Source organism: Coregonus clupeaformis, unplaced genomic scaffold, assembly GCF_020615455.1.
Source record: "Coregonus clupeaformis isolate EN_2021a unplaced genomic scaffold, ASM2061545v1 scaf0024, whole genome shotgun sequence".
In the NCBI taxonomy this organism is placed as follows: domain Eukaryota; kingdom Metazoa; phylum Chordata; class Actinopteri; order Salmoniformes; family Salmonidae; genus Coregonus; species Coregonus clupeaformis.
The window spans coordinates 262,925-285,949 of NW_025533479.1; the positions used below are offsets into that span (position 1 = coordinate 262,925).

Sequence of the window (23,025 nt, forward strand, 5' to 3'; positions counted from 1 at the left end):
ATGCTGCAAAGACTCCATAGTTCTCACTGTGCTGCAGCCTCACCAGGTAACAATACACAGCTCTCGCTCACCGTTTCTCTCCTTATTTTTTACTATTTTCTACATCAAAATATATTCTACATCAAAATATATTTTATATTTGAGATTCTTCAAATAGCCACCCTTTGCCTTGATGACAGCTTTGCACACTCTTAGCATTTAACACTTTTTTGGTTACTCATGATTCCATATGTGTTAGTTCAATGTAGAAAATAGTCAAAATAAAGAAAAGCCTTTGAATGAGTAGGTGTTCTAAAACGTTTGACCGGTAGTGTATATAGTCCCAAATAAGGGTTACATGGCTTGTAACCATAGCTGAACCCTTTTTGGTCTGTAAAGAACAATACTCATAAGGTTCTAAATGGAACCTGTATGGTGCTATAAAGAACCCTTTCCCAAGGTTCTATAAAGAACCATTAAATGGTTACAAGCCTTTTTGGGGCTATATAGAAACCTTTTTTATGGTTCCTTATAGAACCTTTATGGAGAACGTGTACAAAACATTAGGAACACCTTCCTAATATTGAGTTGCAACCGCCTTTTGCCCTCAGAGCACCCTCAATTCGTCGGGGCATGGACTCAACAAGGTGTCGAAAGTGTTCTACAGGGATGCTGGCCCATGTTGATGCCAATGGTTCCCACAGTTGTGTCAAGTTGGCATGAAAAACCCAGCAGCGTTGCAGTTCTTGACACACTCAAACTGGTGCGCCTGGCACCTACTACCATACCCCATTCAAAGGCACTTGAATCTTTTGTCTTGCCCATTCACCCTCTGAATGGCACGCATACACAATCCATTTCTCAATTGTCTCAAGGCTTAAAAATCCTTCATCTACACAGATTGAAGTGTATTTAACAAGTGACATCAATAAGGGTTCATAGCTTTGACCTGGTCAGTCTATGTCATGGAAAGAACCATATAGGGTTTTTTATTCTGGTTTAATAGTCATATTGTTAAAATTCCATAATTGTATTGTTGTGTTTATTGGTTTATTGACAAGTCGAACAGCTAGGGTTCCCTGAAGAGAAAACTGAGAACTACTGACATAGTCAACCATTCTCAGTTGCCACAAGGCCATACGTAAATCTTTCACTAGACACTGTCACCGACAGTATTCAAATAAAAAATGTAATTACGTAACACAACAGACTAGATAAACTGGAATGACTCTCTCACTCACGGTTGCACAAAAAGAGCTGTGAACAAACCACGCCCCCAAATATTCAGATGAGCCGCTGCCCATACATTCAGTAGTGGAAAAGTACCCAATTGTCATACTTGAGTAAAAGTAAAGATACCTTAGTAGAAAATGACTCAAGTAAAAGTGAAAGTCACCCAGTAAAATACTACTTGAGTAAAAGTCTAGAAGTATTTGGTTTTACATATACTTAAGTATCAAAAGTAAAAGTATAAATCATTTCAAATTCCTTATATTAAGCAAACCAGACAGCCACATTTTCTAGTTGTTTTATTTTATTTACAGATAGCCAGGGGCACACTCCATCACTCAGACATCATTTACAAACAAAGCATGTGTTTATTGATTCTGCTAGATCAGAGACAGTAGGAATGACCAGGGATGTTTTCTTGATAAGTGTATGAATTTGACAATTTTCCTGACCTGCTAAGCATTCAAAATGTAACGAGTACTTTTGGGTGTCAGGGAAAATGTATGGAGTAAAAAGTACATTATTTTCTTTAGGAATGTAGTGAAGTAAAAGTAAAAGTAGTCCAAAATATAAATAGCGAAGTAAAGTACAGATACCCTCCCAAAAAACATAAGTAGTACTTTAAAGTATTTGTACTTAAGTACTTTACACCACTGCGTACATTTGAATTATCACTAAAAGAGGAACTAACCCTTTTTTGAACTGCAAAGAACCATTGGGTTAAAGGGTTCTTTGCGTCTGTATGGTTCCACATAGAACCAGCACCCTTCCCAAAGAACCCTTGAGGAACACTCATTTTTTAGTGTGCTGTGCTACTGAACACAATCACCTCTATAGGCTACATGGCTACTGCTACAATTTCTCGTCTCAACAGTCTGTTTCAAAAGCACTGTTTTATGCACAAACACATATCAGTTATTTTGTTGCCTTTGTAATTACAGACCCATGCTCAGCCAGGCATGTAATGAAACTTTAATGTAAAACGTCCTAATTATTTAACCATCTAACTAAATCACATTTTTGCTAAACATAACTAAATGGTTTCAAATCATAAAACTTTTCTCATTTGTTTAATTTGATTGTTAATGCAGTGAATAAAACCTAAATGTCTTATAAGCTATGGAGATAGATAGAGATGTTTCTTCCTCTCTTTCCTCTCTTCTCTTCCAGTCACCTGTTTCCTCTCCTCTCTTCCAGTCACCTGTTTCCTCTCCTCTCTTCCAGTCACCTGTTTCCTCTCTTCTCTTCCAGTCACCTGTTTCCTCTCTTCTCTTCCAGTCACCTGTTTCCTCTCTTCTCTTCCAGTCACCTCTTTCCTCTCCTCTCTTCCAGTCACCTGTTTCCTCTCTTCTCTTCCAGTCACCTGTTTCCTCTCTTCTCTTCCAGTCACCTGTTTCCTCTCTTCTCTTCCAGTCACCTCTTTCCTCTCCTCTCTTCCAGTCACCTGTTTCCTCTCTTCTCTTCCAGTCACCTGTTTCCTCTCTTCTCTTCCAGTCACTTGTTTCCTCTCTTCTCTTCCAGTCACCTCTTTCCTCTCCTCTCTTCCAGTCACTTGTTTCCTTTCTTCTCTTCCAGTCACCTGTTTCCTTTCTTCTCTTCCAGTCACCTGTTTCTTCCTCTCTTTTCTCTCCTCTCTTCCAGTCACCTGTTTCCTCTCTTCTCTTCCAGTCACCTGTTTCCTCTCTTCTCTTCCAGTCACCTGTTTCCTCTCTTCTCTTCCAGTCACCTGTTTCTTCCTCTCTTTCCTCTCCTCTCTTCCAGTCACCTGTTTCCTCTCTTCTCTTCCAGTCACCTAAGTCAGCCTTTATAAGTGCAGCTAAGAAGGCCCATCTGAGAACCAACCCGCCCAAAGTGCGCTTTTCAGAGCAAGTGTCCTTCAGTGACCCAGACTCAGTAAGTATACTCTTTCTATCTCTCTCTCTCCATTTCTGTCTCCCTCTCTGTCGTTTCTTGTTTTCTCAATCTTTCATTCTCTCTCACTCTCGCTATTTTTCTGTAACACAATTTCTCTCACTACTCAGTCTTTCTCCACGTCTCTCTAAAACGTTCTCCTCTGTTTATTCTCTCTTTACCCTGGGCCTGGGCCTGTCTCCCGGCTGATTAAACATGGCTGAACATCCTCTTCCTCTCCATCACCGTGTTTGTATTTTGGGTAGCTGACTACTTGCACCATACAAAACAGCCTTGGGTCCAACACAGTGCAGCTTTTTGATTATAAATTGTTCTCCTCCAGATCGATGTCCCCTCTCTCTGGTAGAGCACAGGTTGCACCTCTAAACTGTTTCTAAGACGTTTGTTAAACATTGGGCACATTTTGTATTCAGCTGCAGCAGAAGCGTTACAGTGTTAGGCTGGCTGAGAGCTGAGATGTAAAGTCCCTACTTGGCTGTGAAGGACCCTCTCCCCTGGGTGTAGACCTGATACAGGGAGAGAGAGATGGTCCAACACCCCTGGGTGGAGGCCTGATACAGGGAGAGAGATGGTCCTTCTCCCCTGGGTGGAGGCCTGATACAGGGAGAGAGAGATGGTCCTTCTCCCCTGGGTGGAGGCCTGATACAGGGAGAGAGAGATGGTCCTTCTCCCCTGGGTGTAGACCTGATACAGGGAGAGAGAGATGGTCCTTCTCCCCTGGGTGGAGGCCTGATACAGGGAGAGAGAGATGGTCCTTCTCCCCTGGGTGGAGGCCTGATACAGGGAGAGAGAGATGGTCCTTCTCCCCTGGGTGTAGGCCTGCTACAGGGAGAGAGAGATGGTCCTTCTCCCCTGGGTGTAGGCCTGCTACAGGGAGAGAGAGATGGTCCTTCTCCCCTGGGTGTACGGAGGCTAAATGAATAAATAAGTGTAGACAGGGGTGAACCTATTCTCTTCCCAAGTCTCTCCATCTCAATCTATCTCTGACCACCCCCTTTCTCTCTCCCTCACTCTTTCTCGTTGAAGTAAGTTCTGTTGATCATATGGTATATATCAAAGATACATGGTGCGTAGAAATCCGAAGAGGGTGGCCAGCAGAGATAGGTGGGATGGGCTTAGGGAAGCTGAGGGTTGGGATGTGGAATTGGAATTGGAGACAAGTGGGAATGGAGTTGCTGGGCAGGGGGATAGAATGACGATCAAAGATGAACGTAAAAAAAATTAAGTCAAAATAAAACAAAACAAAAAGTAAGTTTGAATGACACTGAGGGGCAGTGTTGTTACAGCTAATGCCTGTTTGCCTGAGGCTGATGCCGCGCAGGGGTTTGTACACATGCATATACACACACTCTCATTCAAATGCACACACGTGCACATACACGGACACACACACATACACACGTAAATAGTGCCATACATGCACTCAAACATATTCAGTTGGCCTTGCTGTTTTTATTTTTAAAATTTTTATTTTAATTTTTTTAAAGCCATTTTATTGTATTTTTCTTGGGGGACTGTGGGGGGCGGTCTATGATGGTTGAGGGGCAGCTCTGGGGGAACTGTGGGGGTCTCGGATGTTTGAGGGGCAGCTCTGGGGGAACTGTGGGGGGGGTCTCGGATGGTTGAGGGGCAGCTCTGGGGGAACTGTGAGGGGGGGGTCTCGGATGGTTGAGGGGCAGCTCTGGGGGAACTGTGAGGGGGGGGTCTCGGATGGTTGAGGGGCAGCTCTTGGAGCCCCGTGTAGCTCAGTTGGTAGAGCATGGCGTTTGCAACGCCAGGGTTGTGGGTTCGATTCCCACGGGGGGGCCAGTATGAAAAATGTATGCACTCACTAACTGTAAGTCGCTCTGGATAAGAGTGTCTGCTAAAATGACTAAAAAAACTCTGGGGGTCTCGGATGGTTGAGGGGCAGCTCTTGGAGAACTGTGGGGGGGGGGTCTTGGAGGGCTGGTGGCCTGGCGGTTAAGAGCTTGGGCTGGTGGCTCATAGGTCGCTGGTTCGGGTCCCCGTTTTTGACCTTGTGGGAGATCTGTCGACGTGCCCTTGAGCAGGGCGTTGACCCTGGTTGCTTCTGTGGGTCTCTCTGGATGGGAGTCTGTTAGATTACTAATGTGATGTAGTTGTTGAGTGGCTTCACTGCAAGTAGACTGTATGTTTTATATATACAAAATAAAAAAAGTATGTTGATCAGAGCTGGAGGCAGAGGGAGGGAGGTGAGGGGAGGAGGAGGGTTAGCGTTTGGCAAAGATCAGACCATCCCCCTTCGGCAGAGCATTTAATCATGTCTATCCGTCTCCTGTGATCAGAGGCTGGGAGTGGGGATTGATTGGTTTGGACTTGCTTATCAGTGCAGACCACCTAACCTGAGCGTTTGAAGTTAATCGACATAGAAGGAAAGAGAGATGAGGCGGCTATATGTTCAGCCACAACTACATCTACTAGGCACGCGTCCCAAATGGCACCCTATTCTCTATATAGTGCACTAATTTTAACAGGAGCCAATAGGGCTCTGGTCAAAAGTAGTGCACTATATAGAAAATAGGGTGTCATTTGGGAGGCAGGCCTGCCTGCACTGCTCTGCTCCACGCTCGGCTAACACAGGCCGTTATGCTAAATTCAACCTTTACTTCTGTCATCATTATCCACCTCAGGTCTTAGAGAGAAGCCATGGTAGACTGGGTGGAATTCTAAACTACACCCTTTTTGGTTCCAGGTGGAACCCTTTTGGAAAGGGTTTCATATGGAACCCAAAAGAGTTCTACCTGGAACCAAAAGGGGTTCTTAAAAGGGTTCTCCTATGGGGACAGCCGAAATACCCTTTTAGGTTCTAGATAGCACCTCTAGATAGTGTAGCCTAGCTGACATCTTATGTGGATACATCTGTAGTGTAGTGTAGTCAGTCTATTCTAAATGATGTTCATTTCATTACCTCTCATCAGATACAGTAGTTGTTGAATATTATCACATTTTAGTCATTTAGCAGACACTCTTATCCAGAGCGACATACAGAAGCAATTAGTTACTGGCCTTGGGCCTTGGACTTTCAGCCTTGGGCCTTGGACTTTCAGCCTTGTGCCTTGTACTCTCGGCCTTGTGCCTTGCACTTTCAGCCTTGTGCCTTGCACTTTCAGCCTTGTGCCTTGCACTTTCAGCCTTGTGCCTTGCACTTTCAGCCTTGTGCCTTGTACTTTCAGCCTTGTGCCTTGCACTTTCAGCCTTGTGCCTTGTACTTTCAGCCTTGGGCCTTGGACTTTCAGCCTTGTGCCTTGTACTTTCAGCCTTGGGCCTTGGACTTTCAGCCTTGGGCCTTGCACTTTCAGCCTTGTGCCTTGCACTTTCAGCCTTGTGCCTTGCACTTTCAGCCTTGTGCCTTGTACTTTCGGCCTTGTGCCTTGCACTTTCAGCCTTGTGCCTTGCACTTTCAGCCTTGTGCCTTGCAATTTCAGCCTTGTGCCTTGCACTTTCAGCCTTGTGCCTTGTACTTTCAGCCTTGTGCCTTGTACTTTCGGCCTTGTGCCTTGTACTTTCAGCCTTGTGCCTTGCACTTTCAGCCTTGTGCCTTGTACTTTCAGCCTTGTGCCTTGCACTTTCAGCCTTGTGCCTTGTACTTTCAGCCTTGTGCCTTGCACTTTCAGCCTTGTGCCTTGTACTTTCAGCCTTGTGCCTTGCACTTTCAGCCTTGTGCCTTGTACTTTCAGCCTTGTCCTTGTACTTTCGGCCTTGTGCCTTGTACTTTCAGCTCCTAACCACTAGGCTACATTGTCCATCTTCCTCTCTTCTCTCTTCTCTCTGTTCACCAAGTGATTTTCAGAACAGCAGTGGATGCTTGTGATGTGTGTATATAACTCACTCTACATCCCTCATTCACCCTCCTGATGACACCACCTCTGGAGAGAGTGAAGACGTGTCACGGCCCATCTCCCTACCTGGACGGAACTCAGCTCCAGCAGAGGAAACTTTTCTGATGAGTGGCTGATAAAAGCAGAATAACCTTGAGTTATCAGGCCTCCTGCAGCTCTCCCTGGGCTACGCAACCACCACACTTTATAGTCTATTCAGCCAGCTAGCTTCCAATTGTACTTGCAGCACCGGCACATACATATTAAATTGATGCATTGAGGAAATGTAATAAGCTGTTCTTTGATCACAGCACAAAGTATCCCCCCCCCAAAAAAAAAATAGCTCCAGCCTGGTCCCTTCTCAACTGCTTTTAGATGGAATGTACTTCTCTCTGCACATTCCACAGTTCTGGAGCTCTGACTTCATTCAGTTATAGCCCTGATCCCCGACTCTGGGGTTGATTAAATGTACTGTACCATGTTGATGTAGGATATTAACCTTTTAAGTACTTTCTCAGATACCTCATCTTGCCTCTCTCTTACTGCTATAAGAGGCACTAAGGTTTTACATTTGCTCTCTCTTTCTCTCCCTCCCTCTCTCTTTCTCTCCCTCCCTCTCTCTCTCTTTCTCTCTCTCTCTCTCTCTCTCTCTCTCTCTCTCTCTCTCTCTCTCTCTCTCTCTCTCTCTCTCTCTCTCTCTCTCTCTCTCTATCTCTCTCTCTCTCTCTTTCTCTCCCTCCCTCTATCTCTGCGCCTCTCCCTCTCCCTCCACCCTCTCCCTCTCTCTGTCTCTCCATCTCTCTCTCTCACAGACAATGCTAAAGGACGACTCTTTGCTACTCATACCAAATGTGCTGAAGGTGTTCCTGGAGAATGGTCAGATCAAGTCCTTCACGTTTGACAGCCGCACCACTGTCAGGGTACGTATATAGTTAGGGTCCAATTTGTAAACATTACCAACAGAGTGAATGTGAAAACTGATTTTAAAAGGTCACTCTCTGCTGGTGATTTGCAGGATGTGCAATGATACAAGTAAAAGGAGGGCTGTGATTGGTTACATTGCCTACTGTGCCCATGTATCTGTATTAAATGGGCCATAACTCTAAAAGTAGTAGATATCTGGAACTTTGATACGCCCGTAGAGTATATCATGTTCAACGATACATTGTAAAATACTACTCATATTACAGAGCAAGAGGTGAAGCTTCATATAACACCAAATGTTGCTTTGTAGCACCTACAGACGAAACATTATCGATGTGATGGGAATCCAATTATTTAATTTTTTATTCACGTTAGTTGACAACTCAACCAAATGTAAATCAAAACTAGACGTTGTACTGACGTCTGTGCCCAGCGGGTATAACCATCATACAAATATTTAATGACGCCACTGATGGTAAGACCCCCCCACAGTGTTGGAGGAACAGGCCTAGTTATGAGAAGCCCACTTCCTTCAATTCCCAGTATTTTATAATGGCTGTGGATGCATCTCAAATGGCACCCTATTCCCTATATAGTGCACTACTTTTGACCCAAGCCTTATGGGTTCTGGTCAACATTAGTGTGCTAAAAAAGGGAATAGGGTACCATATGGGGCACATGCTGTAATATTGTAATGACATCCAGCAGTCAGTCAAGAGACAGATAGAAGTCATTACCATCTACTATCAGGCTATGAGACGACTCTGACATCTCCCACCAGACTCATTAAAGGCACAATATTACATTTCAGAAATCTCTTTTCCTGCTCATTCAGGGAGCGAGGGATGGATGGAGGGAGCGAGAGAGAATGAGAGAGAAAGGGAGGGAGGGACAAAAATGACTAGGGTTTTCTCCATCCACCATTATGATAGGTCATTGGCTGCACACACACACACACACACACACATGCACACACTAACACTATCCAAGTACTGTATTTGTCTGAGTTGAAATACAGTATGTTATGAAATCTTACCCTCAGTCACAAGGAGCAAAGAGAAGAATACACCGGAGTTCCAAATGGCACCCTATTAACAAAAGTATACAGTGCACTACTTTTGACCAGCGCCCATAGGCCTCTACAGTAATGCACTATACAGCACCATTTGGAATGCAGACAGTACGGGCCTAGGTTACATTTCCTCTGCAGTGTGGAGAGAGAGAGAGAGAGAGAGAGAGAGAGAGAGAGAGAGAGAGAGAGAGAGAGAGAGAGAGAGAGAGAGAGAGAGAGAGAGAGAGAGAGAGAGAGAGAGAGAGAGAGAGAGAGAGAGAGAGAGAGAGAGAGAGAGAGAGAGAGAGAGAGAGAGAGAGAGAGAGAGAGAGAGAGAAAAGAGAGAAAGAGAGAGAGAGAGAGAGAGAGAGAGAGAGAGAGAGAGAGAGAGAGACATAGAGAGAGAGACAGAGAGAGAGATTGAGAGTGAGAGAGAGAAGCACAGCACAAAAGAAGACTACCAATAACCACATTTCCCTCCACAGTTTTTATGTGAGTAAAGTCATACCTTTTTTTTTTTTTAATCACGACAAATGTGACGGAAACAGGAAGTTTCGGTACAATTTTATGAATGCAGACAGATGATTTGTTCGTTCGACATGGTGGGATGGTTTTATGTACGTAAAATGAATTATGCGAGAAATTGTGATAAAAACGCCTTCATGCACAAATATTGATATAATAACCATCATATCGAAGTGAACTTAAAGTCACGCGATGATATGGTGTGTAGTCCTCTCACTATGACTCGGGAAAGCATAGTTTATTAGGCTACAGATGAAATAGTTATGATGAACTTCACAGGGTGGTGAAAGTTCACGGTGATCTTGATGCTCCGTTCTAATAAATACTGAAGGTCTTGTTCTGGTGACATGATGATCAATGCTTGACTGCCGTTTGACAAATAAAAATATTCTTGCTCATATCCATAATAATGTAGACTAGGCTACCAGAACTATATCTGCCAGCTGTTGTCTAGACCGCACAGGCCAAAACCAGAGTAGGTACATCTGCTATTTAACGCAACACTTTTTGTGACAAAACCATCGGCAGAGTTGAAAATGCGACGGAAACACATTGAACTTTAGATTTGTATTCGGTACATGAAAACTTAAGCAAAAAAGTACATGGAGTGCGCTATGTCATCACGCACTAATTTTATCCTCAACAAGTCCGTTTGGTGGAAACACACCACTGGTGGGAAAATTTGCATATTTTCTTTATGTGGATTTCAGAAAATTCACATGAAATTCCGTCGCCATGGAAACCTAGCTAGTAGTACAGAATATTGATCCCAATGCAACACCGTGAGAGAGCAAATAGAGCTCTGGCAATTAAGTACAGACGGGATGCGTCCCAAATAACACGCTATTCCCTTTCCCTACATAGTGCACTACTTTTGACAGTTAGTGCACTATTACAGGGACTAGTGTAGATAGGGAATGACCTCTGAAACCCTCATTGGAGAAGATCACAGGATAGTTTGGTCTATTTGTGCGGACAGCCACATGTAGAGAAATCTACGTCGCACAGATAAAAATCATAACACAGGAGGACATTAAATATTTAATCAATATTGCAAGAGATAAATGCTATCCATAAACTCCAAATAAATCTCTCCCTCTTTCCTTCTCCCTCTCTAGGATGTGATCTCGTCCCTGCAGGACCGCCTGTCCCTGCGTTACATAGAGCACTTTGCCCTGGTGCTGGAATCAGGTGGGCTGGACCAGAACCAGAGACTACACATGCTGCAGGAGAACCAGCCGCTCTCACATGTAAGGGAGCCAACAGTTACTGTATTCCTCCTGATTACCATGTTACAGTCATTCTAAGAGCAGTGTAGGTGTAATATAGCCTGGTTAAACCAGACTGAATCATTACCAAGGACAAAGCTCTTCAGACCATGGCAAATTGTTTACACTCATAGAAATAGAATCTATAGATTAGATAGCATGGTAATCACCTTCCATTGACTAGCTGTGTTTGTCTACAATGTTGTGAAGGAAGCTGTTATGATATAGATGTTATTCATGACGTCTCCCTCTCTCTCCTCAGGTGGTGCACAGGACGTATTTCCAGGGGATGAAGTGTCTCTTCCGCATCTGCTTCTTCCCCAAGGATCCAGCAGACCTGCTCAGGAGGGACCCTGCAGCCTTCGAGTACCTCTACATACAGGTGGGGCTACAGCCTTCAGGTACCTCTAGGTGGGGATACCATGGATACAAACCTCATGATTCTGTTTGGATTGTCAAGGGGTTCTTTCTGCAGCGGAGCCCCTCAGCCCACTGAGCCAACTGAAGGCTTAGAACCTCTGGCACCCATGAGTAGTTCCAGATTTATGTCCTTCTCCATCTCATTCTAGAATGGAGTTATAGTAAATCTCACATGCTAGAGATTCTGCCATACCAAGATGGTATATAGACGTAGCAAAACCAGTTTCACGTCACGTCCAACACAAATCAAAGAAGTAATCAGTGCAACTTCAATATCTCTCTGTCTCACCCCTTTGCATAAGATTGCTGGAAGAGGTTCCTGACAAGGACATCCATCTCTGTTATAGCTGTGCCTAAAACTGTATAACCTGAAAAACATGACATTACCCCCCACCCCACCACAGAGTCGAAATGACGTCATCAAAGAGCGCTTCGGCATGGACTGGAAGTCTGACGTCACACTGCGGCTGGCGGCGCTTCATATCTACATCACAGTGTCGTCGGCCAGACCTAATCAGAAGATCTCCCTCAAGAATGTGGAGTAAGTGTGTGTGTGTGTGTGTGTGTGTCTTACGACAAAATGGATCGCTCAGCTGCATGACTCATTACTCAGACACTTCACAGACCGAAATGCGTGTCTCCGTATTCCATTATATTTCATAAAAAATGTCTTAGCTCTTAATATGTTGAAGTGTGGTATCCAGCTGAGCTTCTAAAAGTATATCAAAATGATCCATAATTAATCCATCTAATATTAAAAGCAGAAACCACTCAAACCACAAGCTCAAGTCACTCTGACACCAAGAAATTCCTTTTAGAATTAAAATTCCCTTTGGCCACACATTTAGTCATATCCCCAACTTACCAGATAACTAGATAACTCTGACAGACAGATATTCCCAGATAACTATAGAGAACAAAAATATAAATTAAACATGTAATGTGTTGGTCCCATGTTTCATGAGCTGAAATAAAAGATCCCAGAAATGTTCCATAAGCACAAAAAGCTTATTTCTCTCAAATTGTGCACAAACTTCTTTACATCCCTGTTAGTGAGCATTTCTCCTTTGCCAAGATAATCCATCCACCTGACAGGTGTGAGATATAAAGGAGCTGATTAAACAGCATGATCATTACACAGGTATAAAATAAAAGGCCACTCTAAAATGTACAGTTTTGTCACACAACACAATGCCACAATTGTCTCAAGTTTGCAATTGGCATGCTGACTGCAGAAATGTCTACCAGAGCTGTTGCCAGAGAATTGAATGTTAATTTCTCTACCATAAGCCGCCTCCAACGTCGTTTTAGAGAATTTGTTAGTACATCCAATCGGCCTCATAACCGCAGACCCTGTGACACCACGCCAGCCCAGGACCTGCACATCCAGCTTCTTCACCTGCAGGATCGACTGAGACCAGCCACCCGGACAGCTCATGAAATTGTGGGTTTGCACAACTGAAGAATTTCTGCACAAACTGTCAGAAACCGTCTCAGGGAAGCTCATCTGCTTGCTCGTCATCCTCACCAGGGTCTTGACCTGATTGCAGTTCGGCGCCGTAACCGACTTCAGTGGGCAAATGCTCACCTTCGATGGCCACTGGCACGCTGGAGAAGTGTGCTCTTCACGGATGAATCCCAGTTTCAACTGTACCGGCATCGTAAATGGCATCGTGTGGGCGAGCGGTTTGCTTATGTCAACGTTGTGAACAGAGTGCCCCATGGTGGTGGTGGGGTTATGGTATGGGCAGGCATAAGCTACGGACAACAAACACAATTGCATTTTGAATGAACAGAGACAAGATCCTGAGGCCCATTGTCGTGCCATTCATCCACGGCCATCACCTCATGTTTCAGCATAATAGTGCACAGCCTCGTGTCGCAAGGATATGTACACAATTCCTGGAAGCTGAAAATGTCCCAGTTCTTCCATGGCCTGCATACTCACCAGACATGTTACCCATTGAGCATGTTTGGGATGCTCTGGATCGACGTGTACGACAGTGCATGTTCCAGTTCTCGCCAATATCCAGCAACTTCGCACAGCCATTAAAGAGTAGTGGGACAACATTTCACAGGCCACAATCAACAGCCTGATCAACTCTATGTGAAGGAGATGTGTCACACTGCATGAGGAAAATGGTGGTCACAACAGATACTGACTGGTTTTATGATCCACGCCCCTACCTGTGAACAACAGATGCATATCTGTATTCCCAGTCATGTGAAATCCATAGATTCGGGCCTAATGAATTTATTTCAATTGAATGACTGACAGACATTACCAGATAACTAACTCACCCTGACTGACAGACATTACCAGATAACTAACTCACTTTGACTGACAGACATTACCAGATAACTAACTCACTCTGACAGACATTACCAGATAACTAACTCACTCTGACTGACAGACATTACCAGATAACTAACTCACTCTGACTGACAGACATTACCAGATAACTAACTCACTCTGACTGACAGACATTACCAGATAACTAACTCACTCTGACTGACAGACATTACCAGATAACTAACTCACTCTGACTGACAGACATTACCAGATAACTAACTCACTCTGACAGACAGATATTTTACTAATTTAGCAGATACTCTTATCCAGAGTGACTTACAATCAGTGCATTCAACTAGAAAAAAACAACCACATAATATGTGAGTGAATACAAGGAAATGACATGAATTGCAAGTCAAGTCACTGCATTGCATTCAGTCACACAGACAGAGTAGACCCAGTGTCCTCCCTCCTGTCTGAGTCTGGCTCTGAGGGTGGCCTTGTCAACCCTGTCAGTGTGACGGAGAATAAGAGGAGTAGCTCCATGAGTCTTTGGCAGCGTCCCAACTGGCACCCTATTCCCTATATAGTGCACTACTTTTGACCAGGGCCCACAGGGCTATAAAGGGAATAGGGTGCCATTTGGGACGTAGCCCCTCGAGTCTTCCCTGTGGGCCTCGCCCTGAGATATAGATATGGTCTCTCTCTCTCTCTCTCTCTCTCTCTCTCTCTCTCTCTCTCTCTCTCGCTCTCTCTCTCTCTCTCTATCTCTCTCTCTCTCTTTCTCTCTCTCCCTCCCCAGGAAAGAGTGGGGTCTGGAACCCTTCCTACCCCTCACTCTGCTGCCCACCATCAAGGAGAAGAATGTGTGCAAGACCCTGTCACAGCTGCTCAAGACCTATCAGCATCTGCCTCCCTCCGGCAACAAGGTGATCTCTCCTCTCTGTCACCAATGACCTTCCGTTCAGTAAATATTCTCTAGATACAGCATAGCTATAACACTGAGTAATTCAGATTAATTGTACCTTTTATCTTGCACTCTCAGTTAAGCAGTTTATCTTTGTTTCTGATTGGCTGTGGCGTTTCAAACGTGTTTAAACAGTGTGCTGGTGCCCCTATACATGGCTATACAGTGCCCCCAAGAGGACATGTACAGTATTGCAGTCAATAATCCACTGGTCATCCTTGGGTGAATCTCAACCATATAAAGTGGCTTTTCCTCCCCGTCTCCTTTCCTTCATCACTGATCTGAAATCACAACATGGAGGATGCCAACTAGGATTTTAATTTCACCTGTAATGTTAGTGCAGATCAAGGAGAGGAGACGAGTAGAGGAAGCCACTGGAGACTATTGAGACTGGGCCCTTGAGTGTTGTGTTGTGTCTACTGACAGGTCCCTCCTCTCCAGGGAAAGCTGCAGTACATGCGGGTGCTCAACGACCTTCCGCCCTTTGGAGGATTGCTGTTCCACACCGTCGGACTAGTAATGGCAACATTCTCTTATAAACATTCCCACATTATACTGTATATGAGTCCGACTCCTTTATGATGAATTTGATTTCCATAGGAATTTCTCTTATGTCAAGGTACAGCTCATGTTGATGTTTTGCTGTAGCCTTGTAGTATCCCAGGCCAGAAATCCAAACTGATATAATAAGTATAGTCAACCCTAAACTGTTACTACGTACATGTATATATATATATATATATATATATATACTACATGTAATCAACACACTTCAATGGTCACTTTTGAAGAATTGCATGTTTCTGAGTTAAGTTTTATAATGTTGTTCCTTGAATTAAGAACTCTCTCTGTGTTGATAGAACGTTTGTTTGAGTGATTGATTGACTGACTGATTGATCAACAGGATGAGACGCAGTCGGCCACTACGCTGCTGGTGGGTCCGCGGCACGGCATCAGTCATGTGATCGACCTAAAAAACAACCTGACCACGGTTCTGACAGAGTTCAGTCGTGTTGCTAAGATACAGCTGCACCGGGAGAACCAGGGCGTTGCCCGCGTAGAGGTGGCCATACATGAGGCCAAGGTATGGCAGACTGAACACATATACAACTATAGATTTAGAAGGACATTATGAAGCTCAGGGTGTAACTCAAAAGAATGAGCTTTGTTTGTTTTGCCAGAAATCATTGCACCATACTAGTAGGCTATGCTACCTAACATAGATTTTCGCTGCCCAGAAGAATTCCTTTCAAATTCAATTAAATCAAACCTGTGACATAAACCAAGTTGAAGTACCGGTATGGTCATTATATTAAATATACAGTCAAATGCTTTGTTGAAGTCTCCTAACTCCTCTCCATCCCAGCTCCAACCTCTCCAACCTCTGTGTATGAATATGTGTGTGTTTCGGAGGGGCTGGGATAAAGCCAATATATACATCATTGGATAAAGCAGAAGACACATTTCCGTTGGACCTTGTGTACAATTGGACAATAAAGGAATCTTAATCTAAATCTTAATTATCCACTCCCACCCCTGCAGCCTCTGGTCCTGTTGATGGAGTGGCCTGATGCCAGTAACTTCGCCTGTCTCATCTCCGGCTACTACAAGCTGTTCGTGGATCCCAAACGGACCATCTACTACAGGACACCTGGTCAGTCTTATATGATCAAGGCAGGTATGTTAGTAGTCACCTCCTTGATTTATACTGCTAGTTAGGACTTGCAATGAAACTGCATATTTACAATATCTGTTGATGTTTAAGAAATGTATCTGTAAGTCTAGTGTTTCGGGAGGTGTTACAGAGATTCCATTATTATTATCTTTAGATCAAACTGAAAATGTTTTTCATTTACAGTTAAAATCCTTTCCATACTGTTTGCTTTGGCTACATTTTGTAACAATAAAACTCAGCATTCAAACTCAGCATCCAAAGCCCCATTGACTGCATATCAGTTTGCATCTCAAGGATTCCATTTACAGGTTTTTGTGTGTGTCTGCAAGTGTGAGGCATTGCATGTAAACCATTATACTGCAACCAACTCTACTCAATCTAACTGGACTGAGACCTGCTTCTCCATAATGCATCTGTGCATCTGGACCTAAACCATATCAACAGCTACCAATCACCTCTGCTGTCTCTCCTCCCATCTCCATCCTGAGATCTCATCTTCATCGGACTATTCTCTCCCTTTTCCTCGCATAGGGTACATTTCGGGGTTTTGCCTTGATTTTCTCTCTGTAATCAAATATACATGTAATATTCAAAGATGCACAGCTCTGTTTCCATCTACTGTGGTGGTGTGCCTGCATGAGAGGAAGGCCGCTACATCCCATAACATCCCACCAGACTTACCTCAAACCTCCAACTCTTATCTCCAGCATCCATCACCGAAAAAATCCACCAGTCTTCGCCTCTATTTTCCCATAAGGACCCACTCCATCCTCCCATGCGATTCCTCACCTCTCAGCCTCTCAACTGCTCTGACAATTCTGTCCTCAGATTACAGAGGTTCCCACCACGCCCACCCGCGCTCCGGCGCCACAGCGGTGTCCAGTGGGGACCGGCGAGGGGACGAGAGGGAAAGACCCCATACGAGGGACCCAGGGTCCCAGTCTCAGAAGACAGCGGCCACCCCACTGCCCGCAGAGTCCCAACACCTGGGTCTATGCCACGTCCATCTCCGGGAGCAACAACAGCTGCAGGAGCTCCAAATGCAGGCAGAACCCGAGCTCGACATCAATGAGAACTTCATTTCCCAAGAGGCACCAGGGCGGCCCCGTACCAAGTCTGACCCGACGCTGCAGAGCACGGAGACGATCACCGGGAGGCCAGAGAGCCCCGTCCAGGAGAGCTCAGTGGCCTTCAGGAGCAGAGTCCAAACAATGGGGCAGTCCCACCGAACTACACGGTTCTTCTGTGACTCCTGCAAGGCCCGGTTGAGGGCAGAGGGAGTGGCTGTGGGCTTGAACGGTGGATGCAGCGGCGCCTCGTCGAAGCACTGCTCCAGCGCCTGTGCCTCCCGCAACGGAGGTGCAGTAGACCTCATGGCCCTGCCTCCCCCGGGGAATGAAGAGGAGGAGGAAGAAGAGGTGGAGGACATAGGAAGAAAGCTGCAGCCGCCCCCGCCGGCCATTGCTGCCCCTCCACCTGGGTTCAGGGACAACAGCTCAGACGAAGACGACGCCAAGAGAGGACGGAAATCTCGACCCAACCCCAACCCCGTCCCGCGTCCAAGCACTGCAACTGGGGCTGCAGTCAGCAAGAGCTCTGCCAAGGCTACTTCCAAGGAAGTGGTACCGGCTCCAGAGGATGTCCCGGTGACGTTGATAGACAACGTGGCAACCAGGACAGTCCGGGACCATGCCCAGGAGCTGGATGATGCTCTGGTGTCCACTCTGCAGGCACTGGAGGCCCTAGCTGCATCAGAGGACTTCCCCCATCACCACCAACAGCCAGCTCAGACCACAGGTCAAAATGCCGAGTCATGCTTTATGGACTTCATCTCATATAGAGAGTCTAATCTAACCACCAAGGGCTCTTTTTAGTGCTAATGGTTCATTTTAGAGCACAGTGACTGCTAAGGGCACTTTGAAATATTTTTATACGCTGAGTGTACAAAACATTAGTACTGAGTTGCACACCGTTTTGCCCTCCACAGTTCGTCAGGGCATGGATGTGTCGAAAGCTTTCCCTTAGGGGTGCTGGCCCATGTTGACTCCAATGCTTCCCACAGTTGTACACACAGGAAACTGTTGAGCGTGAAAACCCCAGCAGTGTTGCAGTTCTTGACACACTCAAACCGGTGCGCCTGGCACCTACTACCATACCCCGTTCAAAGGCACTTAAATCTTTTGTTTTGCCCATTTAAAAAACAACACAATTTTTAGTCATTTAGCAGACGCTCTTATCCAGAGCGACTTACAGTTAGTGAGTGCATACGTTTTTCATACACATTCACCCTCTGAACGACGCACATACACCATCCATGTCTCAATTGTCTCAAGGCTTAGAAATCATTCTTTAACCTGTCTCCTCCCCTTCATCTACAATGATTAAAGTGGATTTAACAAGTGACATCAATAAGGGATCATATCTTTCACCTGGTCAGTCTGTGTAATATAAAGAGCAGGTGTTCTGAATGTTTTGTGCACTTCAGTGTAGATGAAGGGGAGGAGACAGGTTCAATAATTATTTTTAAGCCTTGAGACAATTGGGACATGGATTGTGTATGTGTGTCATTCAGAGGGTGAATGGGCAAGACAAAAGATTTAAGTGCCTTTGAACGGGGTATGGTAGTAGGTGCCAGGCGCACCGGTTTGAGGTTTGAGTGTGTCAAGAACTGCAACACTGCTGGGGTTTTCACGCTCAACAGTTTCCCGTGTGTACAACTGTGGGAAGCATTGGAGTCTACATGGGCCCGCATCCCTGTGGAACGCTTTAGACACCATGTTGAGTCCATGCCCCGACGAATTGAGGCTGGCTTGATAGCATAATTCAAGTTCAAAGCTTTAACATCCCAAAACAGAGACAAAAATACTATGTTTTGACGTGTTGTTCTACAGCACACTGCTTGACACTGAACATAGTCTCTTGTGTTGTATCTTTTGATAGCGAGAGAAACACAAGAGTTCACTCAGTCTTGATTTAAATTCAGTTTGATGCAAAACAAGGTTTTACTCATAGACGGTTAGCAGAGCTTTAAAATAAACATCAAGAGATTTTGACAACAGTCAGTACTTAGAAACGGTGTATTTGATGTGCCATCTTTCAGAAATCAATGACTGTTTTCCATCTGTCTGTGATGTTGCATGACTTCCTTGTGACCCTGATAGTGTCTTGTGTTTCCTTCTTCCCATAGGCTTGATCGTGTTGGCGGCCATTACGCCTGAGTCATCGCTGGACTCAGGGCACGAGACCAACTCGGAGCTGACAGACGTCTCAGAGATGGTGTCGGCCATGAAGCAGCACCAGAACCAGGCCTACCTGCTGGCCCACCATATCAACAAGGAACGTATCTTCAGTCGCAGGGACTTCCCCTTGGCCATACCAGGCTGCACCACCCAGACTATAGGAGGTGGTGCGTTCTCCATGGGTCAGATCCGCGGCGGCTGCCCCTCGAAGCCAGTGATCCTCAGTAAGACTGTTCCCCTAAAGCTTAGCCCTGGACAGGACACTGCCAGTCCAGGTCTCAGCCCAGTGGAGCAGGGGAGTAATGTTACCCAAGACCCGACGCAGAGTGAGCCGAGTGAATGCAAGAAGGAAAAACCAGAGCCCACCAAAGCGTGCACCCCAGACCGCCCTGTGAAGTCACCTGAGGAGCTGAAAGTCTCAGATCCAGGGCAGGCACCCAAGGTCGGCAAGGATCAAAGGTCGCCCTGTTCTGCTGTGGGCAAACTAAGCCCGAATCTCTCTGTGGGGGTCAAGGGGAAGAAGTCTGCGCCTCTGAGCCCGGACCCTACCAACAAAGCCTTACCCATTCTCTTGCCTGTGGACAGAACTGCCTCCGCCAAGATTTGCCCCATGAATATGTGCCAAGATGCCGAGACTGCCTCTAGCAAGACCATCAAGTCTTCAAGCGCTAAAGAACTCTTGCCAGTTGATGACCTGTTCTGCACGTGCCCAGTTAGAGAACCCGGGCCACAGCTAAGACTGAATGATCCACATACCCAGAAGGTAGTGGTATTCCACTCCTCTTCCCCAACAGATGATGAGCGTCTTCATGCCAAAGGCCTCCAACTGGCCAGCAGCAAAGAGAGCACAGCAAGAGCAGCAGGAGGAGGAGGAGCAGACCCCGTCTTGGCCAAGCCCAGCCCCCAGGTCTCAACCAAGTACTCCCAGTCCCCACACATGCCTGTGAAAGCTGAGAGGAAGGAAGCAGCAGAGGCCAAGGCAGAGAGGTCCCAGGGTAAAGCTCAAGCTGAGCCACAGAAATGCCCCCCGAAGTCATTACCTCTCCTGGGAGACCCCACACACCCTACCTGCTCTGTGGACAAGGTCTCCACTCTCCCATCTGTCGACAGTAAGAAGCAGGGTGGCGGTAAAGGGAAGGCCCAGCATAGCGTCCCCTTCCTGAGTATCAAGAACCTCCTGTCGGCCACGTTCCCAGCTCGGATTCGGCGGGAGACTGACGAGCGCAGAGCCCAGCTCCAGAAGGTCCGGCAGTACGAGTTAGAGTTCCTGGAAGAACTTCTGAAGCCCAAGTCGTCCGGGGGCGAGTACCTACCCCAGGGGTCCTCGCCAGTCCCCTCATGCACCCCATGTGCTTGCCAGCTCCTTACAAGTCCTGTGCTAAAAGCCCCCGGCATCTCCCGAGAGCAACGCCGCAGCTGCGACTGCAAGAGGATGTGTAGAGGCATCCGACTGCCCGATACACCGGGCGGCTCAACTGCAGAGACACAGCAGCATAGAGGCAGAGAGAGACCCCTCTCCAAGATCCCTCCAGCGACCTCCAAAACCCCTCACCCCCAGGGAGGTCCGAGGAGACCTCAGACCTTAGAGATCAAGACCACCCGAATCCGCTCGACCAGTCTGGAGTCGCGGGAACCCAGGGGGGAGCAGGCTTCCTGCTTGCCCACCTGCACCTCCCGCACATCAGACTGCATGGGCGCCCCGCAGTACAAGAAGCTCCAGAGGCGGTATAGCATCGGGGAGGTGGACAACGCTGAAGGCACCCAGCTGTACACCGAGGTCAAACCCAAAGCCAAGAGCCTGGAGAAGGAGATGGAGCGAGTGAGGGCCACAGGACTGAGGCTTCCAACAACCGTGGAGCCCGTTCACAATCAAACTCAAACTCAAACTCAAACGGCTGCTGCAGAGGCGAAGGGGATGAAAGGAGTGTTCTTTATCCAGGGAGAAGAGCTACTGCGGGAGAGCAAAGAGGGGGCACCGACAGAGGTGCTGCTGGGGCTGCCTAGTGAGGACACTGAAGACAGGGAGAACTGCTGCTCCTTCTGTTTCTGCTACAGGAAGTGTGAGGCGGCGGACGAGAGCAGCGAGAAAGAAGAGCTCTCCTACTCCATCCCTCTCCAGGTCCTGCCCGGGATGCAGCTGGGTTCTCAGACCTTTCCCGTCATCAGCAAAACGCTCCAGGTCCTCCACGCTGAGGGCTGCAGTGGGGAGGAGGAAGAAGTAGAGCAAGAAGAAGAAGAGGAGCCGCAGACACAGGAAATCGACCTTCGGGCCTGCGGGACTCTGGAGGGGAGCCTGGCGAGGGTTCAGTTCCTGCAAGGGAAGACGTTCAGCCTGCCGGACGGTTTCCTCAATGCCCAGCTGGATGCTAATGAGCTGCTAGCCATCCTGCGACAATGCGCTAACATTCCCCAGGTGGCTAACGAATCACGCCTCCAGCCGTCCCGGATCGCCGAGTACAAGCAGGAGCTGGCGGTGCGCTTCAAGGAGTTCAGGGCGGCGTGCAGGAGGGTGGCGAGCGTTGAGAAGAGCCCCACGCGCATGCTGAGCGTTGTTACGGCCAGCTTCCTGGTCCTCTGCGAACTGACTCAGACCTTCATCAAGCTGGTTAGAGGGGTGCGTTCAGAGCCCCAAAGGCTGCAGCTGCTGCGAAAGGTTGAAGAGGTTGCTATCAATTACACTTTGCTGTTGCGTGCAGCCGAGGAGGCGATGGGCCACTCCAGTAGTCTGCCTAACAAGAGCGTGAGTCCCCAAGTTACTACACCCACCACTAACATGGGCTCCCTCTCTCGCCCAATCAAAACCCTGCCCACCCAGTAGAGACAAAGCAGGGGGAAGTTAGTGAATAATCATATATGACAGTTGGGAGTGTGGGTGGCTCTCAATGCCCATTAGTTATTTATTGTTTACAGGACATGCAATGATCCATCCTCAGCAAAAATCGCAATGCAACTGCTCGATTATGCGTTTACAGGGGCTGTGGTAGTTGCAGCCTAGAATGGCCCTGTAGTGTTCTAGAATAAGAGACAGACACTTGGGCACCGCTGTACAAAAGGTGCAAGGACCTACACCTCTGAAATACTGGGTGAAAACAGGGCTAACCACTCCTCCTTGTCAACTCTCACATTTCAAAATTCCTTCTCATTCTTTTCTATGTATATTTGAGTTGTATCTTTTAGCAAAGTATACCATTTTGTGGAGAAGAAAACTAATGAAAATAATATATAAAATTGAGTATAACAAATATAAAGAGTAATACATCTACAATAAATCTTCAGACATTTTAATGTGCTCTGGGCAAAAATACCGCAGAGAAAACGTCAAAGTAGCGAAATCTGTGAATTAAGGTAGTCCAAAGCCTGGGTTAGTAGTGTTTGTTTGTTACATTTTCTAACTGTTGTCACACAATGCGTTCTGTTGGTCATCCGGACAATGTCATGACCTGCACCTAAACAATATCACATACACTACCGGTCAAAAGTTTTAGAACACCTACTCATTCAAGGTTTTTTCTTAATTTTTCCTATTTTCTACACTGTAGAATAATAGTGAAGACATCAAAACTATGAAATAACACATATGGAATCATGTAGTAACCAAAAAAGAGATTTGAGATTCTTCAAATAGCCTTGATGACATCTTTGCACACTCTTGGCATTCTCTCAACCAGCTTCACCTGGAATGCTTTTCCAACAGTCTTGAAGGA

The 23,025-nt window shown here is 46.3% G+C and overlaps 1 protein-coding gene across 1 annotated transcript; it reads left to right on the forward strand.

Moving 5' to 3' along the window:
- Window positions 1-22,798, forward strand: LOC121585863 (FERM and PDZ domain-containing protein 3-like). The gene is made up of 12 exons (XM_041902149.1): window positions 1-46; window positions 2,998-3,102; window positions 7,772-7,879; window positions 10,578-10,709; window positions 10,990-11,109; window positions 11,552-11,688; window positions 14,243-14,369; window positions 14,834-14,923; window positions 15,312-15,491; window positions 15,950-16,085; window positions 16,911-17,879; window positions 19,270-22,798. Exons 3-12 carry the CDS (start codon window positions 7,775-7,777, stop codon window positions 22,137-22,139), a joined length of 4,866 nt encoding a protein of 1,621 aa, XP_041758083.1. The 5' UTR covers window positions 1-46; window positions 2,998-3,102; window positions 7,772-7,774; the 3' UTR covers window positions 22,140-22,798.
- Window positions 22,799-23,025: the final 227 nt, after the last annotated feature.

Bases quoted from the DNA above. Each gene is read 5' to 3' on its own strand.
- LOC121585863 (XM_041902149.1), top strand. From the start codon at position 7,775: ATGCTAAAGGACGACTCTTTGCTACTCATACCAAATGTGCTGAAGGTG. The intron at 7,880-10,577 runs GTACGTATATAG...CTCCCTCTCTAG, and splicing joins ACAGCCGCACCACTGTCAGG to GATGTGATCTCGTCCCTGCA. The intron at 14,370-14,833 runs GTGATCTCTCCT...GTCTACTGACAG, and splicing joins TGCCTCCCTCCGGCAACAAG to GTCCCTCCTCTCCAGGGAAA.